Source organism: Pipistrellus hanaki (assembly GCF_964339955.1).
Source record: "Pipistrellus hanaki genome assembly, chromosome: 13".
Classification (NCBI taxonomy): domain Eukaryota; kingdom Metazoa; phylum Chordata; class Mammalia; order Chiroptera; family Vespertilionidae; genus Pipistrellus; species Pipistrellus hanaki.
Window position 1 is genome coordinate 37,701,845 of NC_140515.1, and position 17,923 is coordinate 37,719,767.

General features: G+C 38.2%; 1 protein-coding gene across 2 annotated transcripts in view; it reads right to left on the reverse strand.

Annotated features, from left to right (window-relative positions):
* COL6A6 (collagen type VI alpha 6 chain) overlaps window positions 1–17,923 on the reverse strand; it is a 94,902-nt gene that overhangs the window by 57,966 nt on the left and 19,013 nt on the right. For both annotated transcript variants that reach the window (XM_084901731.1, XM_084901730.1), the window contains exons 9-18: window positions 12,932–13,275; window positions 12,768–12,846; window positions 10,581–10,735; window positions 8,235–8,327; window positions 6,957–7,010; window positions 5,206–5,277; window positions 5,098–5,124; window positions 4,719–4,763; window positions 4,575–4,628; window positions 3,353–3,415 (exon numbers count right to left, since the gene is read on the reverse strand). In XM_084901731.1, the coding sequence (XP_084757857.1) occupies window positions 3,353–3,415; window positions 4,575–4,628; window positions 4,719–4,763; window positions 5,098–5,124; window positions 5,206–5,277; window positions 6,957–7,010; window positions 8,235–8,327; window positions 10,581–10,735; window positions 12,768–12,846; window positions 12,932–13,275 (986 nt within the window). The remainder of the gene's footprint in view (window positions 1–3,352; window positions 3,416–4,574; window positions 4,629–4,718; window positions 4,764–5,097; window positions 5,125–5,205; window positions 5,278–6,956; window positions 7,011–8,234; window positions 8,328–10,580; window positions 10,736–12,767; window positions 12,847–12,931; window positions 13,276–17,923) is intronic.

A 17,923-nucleotide genomic window follows, 5' to 3' on the forward strand; every position in this document is an offset into this window, starting at 1 on the left:
ACCTGGCTGCTTTCTTCCCCATATGCTTAGCCTTCCTTTTTTGGTTCTCAGAAAATCCTGGAGTTTTCCCCAATATGCAAACAAATGTTCCAGCAGAAACTCACTGAAAACAGACACACACTCTAGGATACTATCTTACGTGGGCCAAACGGAAAGCTTTCTATCTTGGGTACTTAGGACCACAAACAGAGCAGTGTCGCAATGATGCCCAGACAATCAATGGAGCCAGTCATTTCAGTCAATGCTCCAATAAACTGAGAGGGGACAACAATTACCCGGTCCTGCTGAGTGTCAGCTGCCGGGCTCTTTGGCTGACAGCAGCCCAGATTACCTTCATCAATCAATAAGTAATTTGTGATCACCAACAGGGACATAGAGTTGTCCCTCACAGAGTTGATAGGCTATCAGAGGGGAAAAGACGGGCTTATAACTTATAACTGATATTATTAAAACTTAAATGAAAAACTATTTCTTTCCCCCACACACCAAAGCCAAAGATTGTTTTCTTATTTTCTGTTTTATTCTTAAGTTTTTCTGTTAAGTTCTCCAAGCAGGGTATACCTAAGTTACAGTATTAGAGAATTACATTTTGGTGAGAAAGGTGTGTAATGAAAAGGAAGGTAATGGAAAGTCCAGAATTTATTCCACTGGGTGTACTACTATAAAGCTTCATATTGCGGTCCATCTCTGAACTATTTGATTGAAGGAGATGACATTTAAAAAATCATATTCCAGCACATTGTACTGACTAGAACATCCTAATTCTCATGTGGATCAATTGTTTGGTTAGTCTGAATGGGATCTTGTCGAGTCTTTCAAATTCTATGAAAGTGGACAAAAGAGCACCAGATAACACAAACTTATGATTAAACTTGGGCTTCTAATCATGGTGTGTTTTAGAATGGTGAACTCTGTAGCTCAGACAAATGACCTACCTTGAGTTCTCCCCCTCTTCTACCCCTCGAGTTACATAATATATATTTTTTTTTTTTTTTGTCAAAACCGGAAATTCCAAACAGCCAAACTGTGATTGGATTTTTGTATGATTGGACTTTCTCTCTGAATAAGCAAAAATTTTTTTGGAATTTGAATCATTTGTATGTATCCCTATAAATAATTTGACTGTGTGTGTTCTCTGTATTCTATCAATCTTATTTTAAAATATCTTTTTTCTATTTTTTCCCCTGAAATGGCAACCCACAGAAACCACAGAGTTGTCTTCGATTTGAGATGTGCAGTATATCCGTAAGTGGCTGGGAAGAATTCTTATGCGTTGGAGAAGCATCTGAAGTTAGTATAATGACAAACAGCACAATACGGAGAAGATGTAGTGGGTTGAATTGCAGTCATCTTGAAATCACAGAACATTTATTTTTAAATAGAAATCCTTTTATATTATTCAGATTCTCTAAAGGTTTTATATTATCATTCAGACAATTAGGGAGAATTCTGATCAAAGTGAATGAAAATCTTATAACAATGCCCCAAGTGGATTTTTTTTTTTTGCCATCATATACTAAAATGTCTTTGTATTTAAACTGCTATTTCTTAAATATCTGTTTTTGTAGATAGTTTTTGTTTTTAATTAGATAGCTGACTCTTAGGTCACCAGACTATTGTCAGGAGATGTCACTTAGCAAGCATCGTAGTGTTCCAGTGTAAATTCCTCGACTTTATAAACAGAGTTATCTTCAGAGCATACCTAACATTTACATTTGCTAATATATATTGCATCAAATTATTTCTCTGATCAACTCATGTGTACTGGAGGAAGAGTTATTAAAGACAAGGGCTTGTGAGATTTCCAGTTATCCCACATCCTTATCAACATTTGGTATTGTCAATCTATAAATTTTGGCCATTCTGCTCTGGCACATTGCTGGTGGGAGTACAAATTAGTACAAACATTTTTGCAAACAGAATATAAGCATTTAAATTATCATCCAGATAGTCTACTCCTAAAGTATTGACCCAATAGAAATGTGTACAACAGTGCACCCAAAGACACGTATAAGGATGTTCATAGAAGTGCTTTTATAATAGCAAAACCCAGTAACAACACAAATGTCTATAAACAGAATAGATAAGTAAATCATAGTATAGTCATACAGTGGAACACTATACAGCAATGAGATAGAACGAACTATTGTTATCTGCAACAACATTAATGAGTCTCATAAGCAAAAGAAGCCAGAAACCGAAGAGTATATCATAAATAATTCACTTGCTTAGAGCTCAAGAACAGGTAAAACTAATTTATAATCCTAGGATAGTGACTAGGTTAGGGAGGACTGGTAGGGATTGGAGTAGGTATGAGGTTTTTTTTGTGTTTTTTTCCCCCAGATGCTTTGTTGTTGTCTAATGTTTTCTCTCTTTACCACATGTGTATTTACATTCATCTCTGGAACTTATTGAACTGTAAAATATATCAGAAAAGTACACAAATTATCAATGTACACATTGATAATTTGTGTACTTTTCTGATATATTTTACAGTTCAATAAGTTCCAGAGATGTAATATATAGCGTAGTGATTAGGTTATATACTTCAAAGTTTCTGAAAACCTAGATATTAAACGTTATCATCACAAAAAAAGAAATAATTATGTACCATGATAGAGGAGTTAGCTATGCTCTGGTGATAACCACACTGAAATACATAAATGTATAAAATCAACACTTTGTACACTGTTAACTGGGTTATATCCCTGTGAAAGCAAGCACCTTGTGTCTTAAGTTTGGCCTAACATAATCTTAGTTGGCTTGGATTCAAAGCAATGAAGCCAATGTGCTTAATCTCAAGACTCTTGGAGAATGAAAAAAACACGTGGCTTTGTTTCTTCTCTGTCCATATCGAGGTACCTAGAGGAAGATGATGAAGTAGACTATAATTCAGGGGTCCTCAAACTTTTTAAAGTGGGGGCCAGATCACGGTCCCTCAGAGAGCTGGAGGGCCGGACTATATGAACTACTAATTCCTACTGTAACACCTCGGCTGCGCTCACTGCCCAAAAAACCTGGCGGGCAGGATCAGACTCCCCTGGGGGCTGCATGTGGCCCGCGGGCCGTACTTTGAAGACCCCTGATTCCTTCCCTGCTCCGAAGCACAAGGACAATTCTGCATGTGTCTTCTCAAAAAATACATGTGCCACTGAAGGGCAAGGGCTTCTCACTGTCCATTCTCATCCTGTTTATGACATGGATCTAACAAGACAAACCTCCTTTTTTATGCTGATTTGAATTCAGGATTGCTACTGCAGCACCTTAAAGTGGGGATGCCACTCTCTTATCAATAGCGGATGGGAAATGAGCCCTAATGTTAGTCCACAGCCCACACAGCCCCAGCACTTACAGGGTCTCCTCGCAGGCCCTTTGCTCCACGGTCACCAGCAAGCCCTTTCTTTCCTGGGCTTCCCTAAAGTGAATGAAAATCAGGAGAAGGACAAAACAAGACGTTTTAATAACATTCATATTCACAAGGAGTTTATCTTCTCCTTGATTTGAATAATTGAATATTTTCCAAAATTATTTTTTAAACTAGAAAGAGGAACAACCAAAATAAAAAAATAGTTTAAGGCATCATATGAATAATTTAAGAGTGATATCAATTATCTGCCACAATGGTGAACTCTGTTCCAGACACCTTTATCACCTTGTTTAGTTTTTACAACTATTTTATAAACCAGTGTTGTTTATTATCTTTCTTTTAATGAGGCAGTTGGGATTCATAAAGACTATCGATTTCCCCAAGGTGGTTGCATTAGCTAGAAAGTGGGTTTCTGACTCAACTGTTCATATGCTAAAGACAGATAAAAGATAAAGTCAATGATGGAAGTATGGCTGCTGTTGGTATTTGTTCTAGATGGGAATGAACAGCATACACCTTCAAAGTGCTGCTCTGCACCACACTCTTGTCAACACTCTGCTACCATTCTTGGTGTGGTAGCTGCTTTTCATTAATGACCTCAATTCTTCACACCTCTCTGAACCTTTGCTCTTGCCATGTAACTCTGTAGACCTTTCAATTGTGTGTGTGTATGGGGGGAGGGAGGTGGGAGCAAAATTCCCTACCCCTGGGGGAAATGGTAAGATATGTACACAGATAATAATTTAATAAAAAAAAAATTCCCTACCCCCTGATTTTGGCTGTGATGTGATTTGGCTAACAGAAAGAAATAGAAACGTGACAGTGAGATTTCCAAGCTTAGCCCACGAGAAGTCTTGAGAGACCTTGTGTGTTTCTACTTCCTCTCGTGCTTCTACCAAGACCAGGAAAAGGTCATGGTCAACCTGGACAGGCAGCTGTCTGGTCCCAGGAGTAGGATAAAAGACATGTGGAACCAAGTCCCCAGCCAACCTACATGAGCTAAGGTTAGCCCAGATCAGTTGAATGTCTCAGACACATAAGAAATAAAAGTTTATTGTTGCATGTGATTGAGGTTTTGTGATTCTCTATCACAAAGCAATTTTGTGGCACTGGATGTCTTATACACCTAAGGTAAAGCTTCTACTCTGTTAATCACATCTTTAATCCCCAGTATAGTTTTCATGTTGTCTATTTACTGAATCCCTACCTGGGATCCTTCATCTCCCTTTTCTCCTTTTCTTCCAGGTTGACCATTGTCACCCTAAAAAACAGAAGAAGAAATTCAAATTCCCATTTTCTTAATGAGAAAATAGCTCAGCAAGGTCTTTATGGAACAAAGAGAAAGCTTTACCTGTACACCATTTAATCCATCAATTCCATTTTCCCCAACTTCTCCCTAAAAATACAGGTGTGATAAGAATAAAGTGCGTTACATTTATGTGCAAAGAGGTTAGACACCAAACAAAAAGGCTAATGTTGTGTCCCATAGACAGCCTCTTTGTTAGGCTGGCCTTGTATAATATAAAAGATTACTCAGTAATAAAAACTGTCAACAAATAATATACATTGCCTGCAATAAAATACAGGAATCAACTAAGTTAAATCATTGACAATAAGAAAGGAAGGTCAACAGAAATTTCATGTATGCAATCTACTGGTCAGTAATCTCAAAACTAAAAATATTTCTAGGTAGTAGATGAGAAGATAAATGGATACGTTTGGTACTATACCTCCTGTCCATATAGTCCTCTTAGTCCCTGAAAATAGAAAGGAAAGTAGTGGTTAGTGTAAGAAGAAAGAATTAATGCTGGGAAGACTTCACAATGTCTGACCCTTACCTTAGGCCCTTTGGCGCCATAGCATCCCTTAGTACCTTGCTCTCCCACTGGTCCAGTGGCTCCTCTTTCTCCCTGAGAAAGAGCACAGACCCAGGTGAACTTTTTATATTGTAATCCGGAATCTGTCTTGAAAATTTGACAAGTTTGTGTCGGGGGAAAAAAAAGTGTGACTGCTCATAGTTTACAATCCAGAATTCATATTTATTCAAACTAAGCATGGAAGTAAATCAGACCTCCCCTGTTGACAACCTGGTTTTGCTTTAGATTTCATGTGGATACTGTCATAGGTAGAGCAGAATCTGTATAAAACAACCAGCAGTTAAGATGCAGTCTCAAGATTTCAGGAAGCATTCCAGAAATAGATAACAAAAATTTGGTGAGACATCAGAGAAGGATGCATCAGATATGAACTAACAAGAGGCATGATTTCTAGACCAAAATTCATTGTCCTTCTCTCTTTTACTTAATACTACTCCTGCAGGCCTTGTCATGGTGACCCCACCAGAATGTACATCTTGTGAGCTGGAAACAAAGGTGTCATCTTCAGCTTCTCTCTCCCTAGTAGTCAGTGAGGTATGTTCATTCTACTTCTATTCACACTGTCCCCCATTTATACTAAGATTAAGACCACTTTGCCTTGCACTTACTACTGCATGATTCCCACCTGCAATCCCTGCCTTATTACCATCCATATTACTGCCTGGGTATGCTTTCTAAATACACAGCCCCATCATTTTTACTTCTATGCGTAACATCATTCAATGACTGCTCACCAACTGGAAGGCACCTAAATCTTCCACAGGATATTCAAGACTCCAATAATCTAAGCCTTACTTGACATATAACCTCCTCTCACTGTGAACTGGGATCCTTCCAGGTTGACCCTGTGCCATTCTGCATACATACAATTATGACTCATGCCCTTGAAATCACCGTTCTCTCTGTAATAGAATGTTGTCCCTCACCAACTTTGCCCGGATAAGTTTCTATTTGTCCTTCAGATGTCTGCCCAAGCATTAGTCTTTTTCTTCCAAGCCCCAACTGCCACCCAGGCTGTTAGTTGAGGTTAGGTGTTTGTTCTGCTACACTCTGTCACACTGCATCTCACTGTAGCTCTAGTATGGTCCTTGTGTGTTAACAGCTGAAAACACAGTTGTCTTATCTACCTTTTTACTAGTCTAGAAATTACCTAAGAACCATACTTGTCTTTTATTAACTTTAATTTCTAGGGCCTAGCAGCATAATGAATATACGTGTGAGAGAAAACTTTGGTAAATAATGTGGCAAATGGAAAGATGCTTAATATATAATTGTTAAGTGAATGGATGCATGGATGGATAGATGTGAGGGAGAGGAGAAGACAGGGAAGAGGGTAGGAGAAAGGGGAGAGGAAGAAAAGGAAGGGATGGTAGATGCAAGGAAGAGTGAGATCCTTGATAAACACTGTGGTGTGTTGTTTACCGGTGCAAAATTGATCAGGAAAGGGGGAAATAACAGTGATCTGACTCCTCTTGTGAGGAAGATAAGTTCTGCATTGAGTTCACTGTGCAGTGTTGGTGGATGGTGAAAGAGGAGACAGTAGGTTAACAAATCATCACTAAAGATCGTCAGAAGCAAAGCCCTATGGGAATTAGGAAAGACCTCCAACTTTTCCCATGTCCTTTGACTTGACACAAGTGATTTCATAGATATGATGTAGATATGTCCTTTGGAATAAATGAGGCTGGGGGGAAAAAACAAACTTGACTTACAGCAGTGCCCTCTTCTCCCAGGTAGCCTGCACTGCCTTTGAAACCTGGGAGTCCCTGGAAATAAGGAAAGGAAGAGCACGTTAACACTCCATAAAGCAAAACCCAGAGGTAATCAAGCAAAATTCTTCAACTTCACAGTTTTTCTTTATTTAGAAAAGAATTTGAAAAAAATTTAGTTCTCTGCTACAACTTAGGCGGCATTTATACATAAAAATAAATGGAATTTTGAGGCAAGTATCTACATAATTCAAGAGGGTGTATATATGAGTGAATCATAATATTGTCCATACGTCTCCCTGAAGTTATATATAGTGCTAGAGTTTTGTCCAGACAAGTGTTCAAATAAACACAGTTGTGTGTACCCCTGACAAACTAGAATTATTCTCTTCTCATTAAAAAATCTTTTTTATGATTTATGCTAAATATAAAAAGCAGACCACCCATATTTCTTTCTGAGTCCTGATTTTAAGAAAATTCTACTTTTTTTTTTTTTTTAACATGAAATGGAAGCAATCAGGAAATAATTAGTCCAAACACTTTCTTCAGAGACACAACCATGACAATTTGGGAGTTACGGTGCTATCTATAAATTATTCAACAGTCAAACACACATATAAACAAGCAGTGTTGAAATCATTATTAAATACATCCTAATATGGTTGTACATATTTGAACATTTCCTAAACTTGCAGGCCATAGTTTTACACAGGGCATGTAATATTTTTTGTTTAGTCTGTTGCTGGTTACTGTTTTCAAAATTGGTCTGTTTTTGTCTATACACCTGTGATAACATTTGGGTCTGGCTAAAGCGGAATAAAACATCTGAACATCTTTTGCTATGACAGGGTGATCTGATCTAGCTTGATTTTAGCAGACTACACAAAATATTCCTGACTTAAATGGCTCTGCCATCATTAAAAATGAAAATTGAAATGACAGTGGTATTCAGGAGCTTTTCATTATTCAACATGAAAGATGGAGATTGATTTTCCTACATCATTGTCATCGATGCTAGATCATTGGATAATCAACGATCTTGGCTATTGTTTCTCTTGAGACTTGTACAAAAGGTTTTTTGTGTTTTTTTTTTAGAAACACTCCAATTTAGAATGCCAAGAAAAACCCCTGACCATCTAGTTTGACATATTAAAAAAGAGAATAACAGGTTGCCTCAGAGGCTCTACCCCAGAGGTTAACATCACCCCTAACTTCTACCTGAGCTCATGTCTGAAAGACATACTACTTTCAAATAAAGTGAGCCATACATGTCAAAATTACCTTTTTCCCGGGTGGTCCAGGATCTCCCACTGTTCCATCTCCTCCAGAGCACTTGCAGAACAAACAGCAGCAAGTCCTTTCAGCAACATTGACCTTGGGGGAAGGCAGGGAAGACATTTGGTGACACTGCTTCCCAAACACACATATAAGCTCACCAGTGTGATCCAGGCATCTGTCCATTTCAGAAGCCTGTTCACCATTAAAGTGACCATGCTCTAGAGAGAACGCATGAGCCATTCTTTACCATCCATCTTTTGTTCTATGATCTGCATTCTCCAGCATATGAGGAAGTCGAATTCAACTGGAAGATCTTCTGTGTTCTCAAAATGCTATCAGTTTAGGCATGGCCAACTCATTGTATACCGATTTATGTGATTTCCTGTTCCCACCCATTCCAGCATTGACCATTGCTTGGAACCGAGTCCACTGGAAAATACTTTTAAAACAGTGTGTGTGACAGGATCTCCAAACCACCAGTTGCATGTTCAACGTTTCAGAAGCACTTGCTGGAGAGGTTGGGGAAGCATGAGGAGAGTATTCCTCTGTCTACTCTGGCCAAAAATTCATTCTAATTATATTCTATATTTAAATATCTAAGTAAATATCATCCTGGGTCTCATTTAATTATACCTTGAATAATAGACATATTCCATTGCAGTTTTACAATTAATGCACAAAACTTATTTTTAGGAAAATTCTGTAAATGCCATGATTTGCCTTTAGTGGGACAGAATCAGCCTTTGTATTGAGAAGTTTCCCATCAAAATTCTAGTGTGATAACTATTTAGCAATTTCCTCTCATTGTCTTTTATTATATAATGTTTCTTTTATGACATTAGAAAATTCTGTGTATTTTCCCCCTGAAACTATCAAACCCAATAACACTTGAAACACATGAAATCAAATAATAATAACAAAATAAACTCTCTGATTTCATATTACATAATATCAACTTTCTTTGGATCACCCAAACCCTATACCTGAGCCCTGTTTTTAAGCGCATTAACACTTCAACTATTAACATTAAAATCAATCTTTGTGTCTAAAATTAAGATTTCCTTGTAATGTATTGCATTTATGTAATATTTAAAAACTGACAGAATTATTTTGAGGAATAACTTCCTCCCACTATGGATTACCACTTACAGATTTCTAAGAGTAGTAGAGATACAAAATACATTGTTAAAAATAGATTATTTTCCCATGTAGAAAGAAATTCCAACAAAACTTCCATATTCTTTTTCTATAATACATTTTATTATTTTTTACAGAGAGGGAGAGGGATAGAGAGAAACATCAATGAGAGAGAAACATTGATTAGCTGCTTCCTGCACACTTCCTACTGGGTATATGCCTGCAACCAAGGTACATGCCCTTGATCGAAATCGAACTTAGGACCCGTGAGTCCGTAGGCCAACGCTCTATCCATTGGGCCAAACAGTTAGGAAAAAGCTTCCATATTCTTTAGGCAATTATTTTTTGCACAATTACTACACTGAACAAATTGTGTTTACACATTTATTTATATACCAATTCTGTAGATATAAAATAGCTGGACCTCTCACTTTATTGAAGAGTGTCTAATTTGCTGATTATAGGTTTTTATAAATTATAAGCAAATCATAAATTATTAGCCATTTATTAAGGTGAAAGTAGTGCCACAGAACTTGGTAACACTTAATCACTCTAGTTTGAAATCCTATACGTTTCTGAAAGAAATATGATTGAGACTCGTCTCACATAAACATTAGGCTTTAAAAATAGGTCAGAAGGCAAAAATTTCAGTCAGTGAAGGCAGCCTTCACAAATCTTTCCATTGCTCATAAAGTACAACATAGGAGGTTATCCAACTAGTTTTTCCTCAACGTTGGAGCAGATGTTCCTTCTCCAGTTAAACCCTAAATGTAAGAGGTTCTCATTGACAGGCCATGTTACAGGGAAAACACACATCTTAGGCACTAGAATTACACTCAGTGTGATGATGAGCTGTGTCACTTAGAACCCACAAGGAATGTGCAAACTGGCTGTCTGAGGGAGCAACTCATTGACTCTCAGATCTCACACTCTCTTTGGCACTTAATTTGAGCAGGACAATAAGTGCTATTTAGTTGCTTCTTTTTCCTTCTTTTTTTGGCCAAGAATGTAAATCAAAACATGCTTTGACATCTCTCTTCTGTATTGCATTCTTTCCAAATATCCTCTTATTTCAACTGTCCACTAATTCAGAAAATTCTTTCTGTACTCTCCAATGAACAAAACTAGTTCAAATTCATAAGCATCAATTTTAAACCTGTATACAAACCAAATAGAAAATTTAAATTCACCTGCCTTTTCTGAATAACTTACCAGATGCTTTGACAGTTGGCTCCCCAGATCTCTCATTCCAATAGTGAACTGGGTCTTGTAGTCAAATCCTTTTCCAAATTCAATATAGAGAAGATCAGCCAGGTCACTTGAATGGGTGGCTCCGGTCAGAGCAACAGTGATAAGGGCATTCAGGCCTGGGCAACACAAGGTACAGGTCTTCAGGTGAGGGGGGTTGGGTTATTTTAATCTTTCTGCACATGTGTGTCTAAACTGTTATTCTAGGAAAACAGTTGCAAGAAGAACACTCATTTTATTGTCTACTTCCCCCAGCAATAAAAGCTTGACAAGTAACAAGACTAATCAGAAAGGAATTACATTTTTCAGAACTAATTAAATTGGAGACAGGGGAAATTATAACAGTGAGATAGTGAGTTTAAAAGGATCTACAGAGCCTGGCCAGTGTGGCTCAGTGGTTGAGTGCCGACCTATGAACCAGAAATTATCTGTGTTAAATATGGGAAGGTCAATAGATCATAGGTCCAAGCATCACCAGAAATCATGTGTTTAACTATGGGAAGTTAGAGCTAGAAATATCCTTATCCATTTGACACTTTTCAAAGAACATATGGCCATCATCTCTCTCCCAAAGATTCTGAATTTTCCAAGATATGAAAAAAAACTGTAGCTTCTGAAGTTGAAATTGATTTACTAATTATTCTTTGGGAGTTGGAAGAATGATGATAGGTCTAAGAAATATGGGTGTTCCAAGACAAACTTCCTGGAGAAAATTCTGATGTTGTCTGTACTCTTTAGGCCCTACCAATGAAACACTGGGCTGCAGAGCTCAGCCATTCATCTTTACACACACACACACACACACACACACACACACACACACAAACACAAGCTGAAATAAAACAAACAAAACACCTACCCATCTAAACTAAAAACTCTAGGGTCCTGTTCATTAACATTTCCACTACAACTCATGAAAGAAATGCCAAGACTTGACAGAACATAGAGGAAGTAGTTTTAGTGAATAAAGGGCAAATTAAAAGTCCTTATCCTCCAGTTGCAAATTCAGTGAACTTTGCAGTTTGTTTAAGACTGAAGAGAGAGAACCAAAATAGTAAAGACAAATCTCTAATAACTAAGCAGGGAAGCAGATGTCTTAGGTCAGATAATCTGGAAATAGAGCCCGAGACAGCGATTTGGCTGCACACAATTTACTGAGGAAGAACTCTCAGAAGGGACAAGGGAAGCAGGGCAGGGCAGAGAAAGGAGCTGAGCAAGACAGTGTTTCAGCTGGAGTCTAGTGTCAGCCTGGTCCCCTGAGGAACCTAGGACATAAATCACATCACAAGGTGCTATTTTGAGGCAAAGATTCAACTCTATGTACTCAACCTGCTGCCCAGGGATGGGGTAGGAAGTAACCTTCCAGGTGAGGCGGCACCCATTGACCAAGGGCCATTCCTCACAGAAAGGGAACCTGTGAGTAGTTAGCAGTCAACACTCACAGCTGGAGAATGGGGGAAGGGAAGCTGGTTGGAAGAGGGAATCTGGGTGGGGCACCGGCAGCATCTACTTTCAGGAAAGTTTTCCTATTCTTAGACAAACCAGAACATTCGGATGCATTCCTCTGATCCATATTTCCGGTAAGAACTGACAAGAAGCCAGATTGGGCACTAGTTCTTGAAGCCAAAAGCTGGTACCAAAGCTTTGAAACCATTCATAGACACCATGGTTGGCCTATCTCTGGTCTGAAGAAAGGAACTGACTAGAGAGCCCCCAAACATGACTCAATTTGTCCAATAATGCTTGCAACTCTGAAAACATTAAGAACCCCCTCTTCCCATTCCTTGGTCTAAAAGAAATACATGGACATTTCCACTGATACTAAAGAAGTAGCAATATTATACACTGTGAGGCAAAGTTAGACAGGAACACTTTCCTGGAAAGTTTGAAAGGAAGAAATAGAGTAATATGTGAGAAAAAAAAAAATAGGACTTTGTATTCAGTGTTTTTTTCATATACATAGGGCATGAGTTAAAAAAAAAAGTCAATGCCAGAATGTTCTGAGGACTCATGTGCTCTGCCAAGTACATACAGAATAGAAAGGTTGTCAAATTCAGGGCTGTGTGCCTGGAAACTTAAGAGCCGGGATTGAGTTCTGAGAGTATAAAATCAATGATCATCCCTCCCCCAACCCTCCCCCATGTTCAATACCTTCTTTTCTAAGCTCATCAGATTTTTGTTCAAGTTTTTCAATGTCATCATCCAATCCATCTGAAAATAAGAGCATCACCTAGGGGAAGTATTCAAGAAAGAAACATGAGCAAAAAGGAGGTCATTGGAACCACAAACCAACAAATAAAATAAAACCAAGTTACCTTGCCTCGAGCAGCTGATTTATTCTGAAAGGCATCCCACAGGGAACTCAAGAAGTTTGTGTTGAGGAAGGATGGTCCTTTAACTGTTACATTCTTCAAGCTATTCAGTATGTCTTCACTATAGATCTCAAACTTGGGAGAGTACTTTTCCGTGGCATGGGTTACTTGAAAAGCCACACTAACCTGAGTCTCTTTGCCCACCTCACAGCTAACCCCATTAAGGGAGCTGATGGCACGTAGGATGTCTGGAAGGTAGGTTTCCACCCAAGATTGGCCATTGAGCAACATCTGCCCCTTCTGCTGAGTGGAGATGTCAAATCCAACCACAACATCCACAAAACAGTCTAGGATTTAAGGGGGGGGGGAAAACAAACACCTTATTAGATCAAATAATCCCCTTATTTGACTTGGATGCCATGTCTGAACCAAGGGACTTGGAATTCTTATTCCTATTCCAGTTACAAAGTTGGAAAATGAGAAAGAACACGAGGGAATAATGGAAGAGGCCCAGAATCACTCTTTCATAAGCTGCAAAAGTATATAGTATTATTGATTTTTAGCTGGTATAAAATCTAGATGATTATGAAACAAAGTTCTGAAAAATTTTATCATGGCTATTAAAAAAGCTATGCAGAGTCATTTAAATATCTGAAGTATATTGTGGAAATTTGAGAGTCTAAAAATCACAAATTCACATCACATTGGCACTTACATTTGGAGAGGAAGGGAGAAAGAGATAGAAACATCCATGATGAGAATCATTAATTGGCTGCCTTCTGTATGTCCCCTACTGGAGATTTAACTAAGACTAAATTATAAGGGAAATAAAAAACCTTTGCATAGAGCAATAATTTAGAAAAAGAAATCACAAAGAACTAAAGGAATGATTTTGATGATTTAACATCACAAAAAGAATGTTTCCTCTTTCTGTCTTCTAAAATCCATTCAGAAAAGAAAAAGTAAAATGGCAGACAAATGCTCCAAGAGATCCTTTGAAATCTTGCTTGATTTAGGTCCTATCAATGAAACACTGGGCACCAAATTCCCCACATTTAACCATGTCAAAGATGGTGCTGCCTGCAGAGCTCAGCCATTCAGGAAGGCAAAGTCAATGCCATATTGGGGCTCAAGAAATATTTAAGAAGTATTGCACTAATGTGTGTTATCCCATGCATCAGGAGGTCGCAGGTTCAAATCCCAGGGCACATGCCCAGGTTGCCTCTCAATCCCCAGTGTGCGGGGTGGAGGGTAAGGAGACAGCCAAGCGATGATTCTCATCTTCGAAGTTTCTTTCTCTCTTTCCCTCTCACTTCCTCTCTCTAAAATCAATAAGAACATATTTTTTTAAATGCTTGGCTCTTATTCTTATCATCTCCATGGGCATTTAAGCACTGGAGAAACTAGAAAGAGCATGCTATTTTCATCTGAGCCTCATAAAGGGAAGGTAATTAGAGAAAAATAAAGTCATGTAACATACACTCTTCTTTCAAGAACTTTAGCTCGGCTAAAAAACTTCAACCTTTTTAAAAATAAATTCAACATACACAACTTGCTTGGTAAGTTAGAGGGGAGCAGTGTATATTCTCCATTTGCTTTGTTTGGATAAGCAGTTTTTCAGATATTTGCTGTGTGAACAATTGTCTGCTTTCACCACCTCCAAACACACTGGTCAGTTAAACATTTGCAAATCTTTCAAACTAAAATGTCAGTTTCAATTCTTAAAACAAGGGCCAGTAACTTGATTCATTTTTAATGAGAAGAGTCAGGTGAGGGAAAACATAAAAGCCTTACTTGATAATTTTAAATCACTATGACATTTGAAGTGAATCAATATGTTATTAAGAAAACCTGAAAGGCGGGTTTTCTAATTTTACTGCACTTACTTTATTGGAAAAATCTCTTCCCCAATAGTCAGAAAGTGAAATGAAAAGAAACAAACTAGTCAGAAGGAAGCATACGAATTTGTCCTTTCCCAAACTGCTCTTGAATCTATATCCTTTGGTTTTTGTTTTTGCTTTTTAAATATATTTTTATTGATTTGGAGAGGAAGGGAGAAAGAGATAGAAACATCCATGATGAGAATCATTAATTGGCTGCCTTCTGTATGTCCCCTACTGGAGATTGAGCCCACAACCAGGCATATGCCCTTGACCGGAATCGAATCCGGGACCCTTTAGTCCACTGAGCCAAACCAGCTAGGGCTATCCTTTCATTTCTATCTTGAGATTGAAAATTTCCCTCTTGGATGAACATTTTTAGAAAACAATTCATTAACCAAAATACGTTACTGCATTCAAGGAAACCAGTCTCTTGTGAGAAATTCCCCCCCCCCCAAAAAAAAAATACATTAAAAAAACATAGAAAAGTTAAAATGTCATTGAGGAATCCTGGGAACTATCCCCTATAAAAATTGAGTATTTTATTTTTTTGGTCTAGATTACTGAAAGTACAAAGTCCAGTTAATAAGTTCCTTGTGTTTCTTTAATTCAAACTGGCAAATAATTCCATGATGATATGATCCAAGGAAGAGAATGTGGGGAGCAAGTACAGAGCTAGCAGCTAGGAGTTTAAATACAACTAGAGGAATTAGGCCATACTGAACGAGTGGTTTCTCACGTAATGGCCTTAAAAACTCTACGGAGACATCTGCTCTCAAATTAGGAGCATTCAAAGTTAGTAAGAGGTAGAGATGGTTGGGGAATTGAGCTAGGGAGAAGGTTAAAATTGGATTCCCAAAGAGAAAGGTAGGGTTAAATTAGGATAGCAAGAGTGAGGAGAATAGAAGAGGGGCATAAGTGCAGGGAAATTAAGACGGCAATTCACAGGACTGGCTACAGAGGGTGACAAGATGGAGAAGTAAACTAATGTCCTAAGCATTTGACTAGTCCTTACAAATAGCATGTGGAGGCGTGGAAGGGGGAGGTCTTTGAGTGGGAAAGCACAAAGTTTAGTGTTAGTCATGTACCAGTCATGCTCTGTTACTGCTAAATGACTTGGCAAATCTCTTAACCCCTCTGGGCATTCATTTTCTTGCCTACAAAAATAAGATTATGCATTTCAAAATAAAAATACAAAAGAACAGAAAAGAATGGATTGGAGTGATAGTTATAGTCTTAATGGTTCCCTGCCAGACCCAAAAGCTGATTTTAATTATCTGACTTACAAAGTCCTTAATCGTAGTTGATTATGGCAGATTCTTATTAAGAATTAAAAGAGTCTGCCATCAGCAGGAGGTATGATATATTAATAAGATTAGAAAACAGATTCTTGAGAAAATAAAGGGGAAAGTCAGACTGTTGGCAGTTATTAGCAAGTATAAATTTGTGTGTGGGCTTTGAAAGAAGGGTTATCTGAGATTTCAAAAAAGATTAAGAAAACAGTTACTGTAAAAGACTTAGTTTATATACTTCTTCCAGATTTTGCTTGGATTTCCTGTCCCCTTCTCACCCCCCACCCCCACATACCCCCAATTACTTGGACATTTATCCAATGGAGAGCCTCGGCTGCCACCATTGTCTGGTTTCCCAATGTTGTGTGTGGGGGTGGGGAAGACTTTGACATGGCTTCCATCATGCCCATTACAGTAGAGCCACAATAATTCTGATGCCCATGTCCAACCCAATTGTACTCATGGGAGTTCTGGCACCTTCCACCATGCTTAGCTATAGATATAAAGCACTGTGGTTCTGTATCTGGTTTCCCCAAAGGGCTGGATAACACAACACATAGGATGGGAGAATTGACTTTCCATGCAGTAACCTCTGTCCAATGAGAGGTCCTAGATGGGAAGGAACTGGCAGATTAATCTCTTTTTTTCATGCCCAGGAGATCTATATGGTGGCTGTGTGTGGTTTCCTCAATGTTCTGAATGACCAACATGCTGGTGATGCTTTCTCAAGAAGCTGTAGCTAGCTTGGTAACATACATCTTGTTTTACTTTCCCTCCTTTCCTGTATGACTTCCCTTGCACTCACTCTTGCTTTTTTGAAATATTTGCACATAAATTATTAGCACAAACTTTGCTTTGAGCTCCATTTTCTAAAGAGCCCAATAAAGACAGGGACATACAGAGATCCTAATTAAGATAAGTTGGAAATGACCATTTAATTTTCCTTATAGTTCCCACATTCCTTGAATCAAATCCTAAAGGTGTCTCTTACCTCATTTTAATCAGACTGGCCTTTTGCTTAATCTCCTTTTTGATTCATCTATCCATGATGATACATAGATAAGATGCTTTGGTTACCTAATTATGGTTCCATGCCAAAGAAAAAGGCAGGACTTTCCTAACCTGAGAACTGCCTGGTCTTCTCTAGGTAGTCAGAATACCCAGGCTCAAAGGAAAATAAATACAAATTAAGGTTAAAAAACAGACTATGGAATTTAGTTGCTTAGAGGAATCTGGTATATGTTGAGATATTAAATTTGAACATGGCTCTAAAATATTGCTGAAATATTAAAGTTCCTAAACCAAGGACCTCTTGGTAAATTGTCCTTCTGGGAAGCAACTCATCACTCCATGTATTTTGCATTTATAGGATCATTTCCTATAAATATACCTTCTGCAATATTCTGTGATAGTTATTAATACTCACTGAACATTTACCACCTACTTACCATTCAGGATCTCACTTATCCTTATGAAACAGACTAAGTAGGAACTCTTCTGATATTCATTCTGCTGAAGAGGAAGCTGTGACAGAGCAGCTTACCCATGGTCTCACAGTTACTACAGTGGACCTCACACTCGGAATTCAGATCTATGCTTGTTTGGGGTCTGTATGCCAAACTACCTTATTTTACTACTTCCTGTGTAGTGATTATAGGTCAGGTAGGTTTCTAGTTCTGCTACTGGATTGTGATGCTGAAAGTGACAATTTAACTGTAAGTGGTTTCACTAGGGAGCAGCAGCTTATGGAAACAATTTCAAGGTATAAACCCATGATGTCTTCAGTTCCAGATAGAAATTGGTGAGGCAGAACACTTAAACAC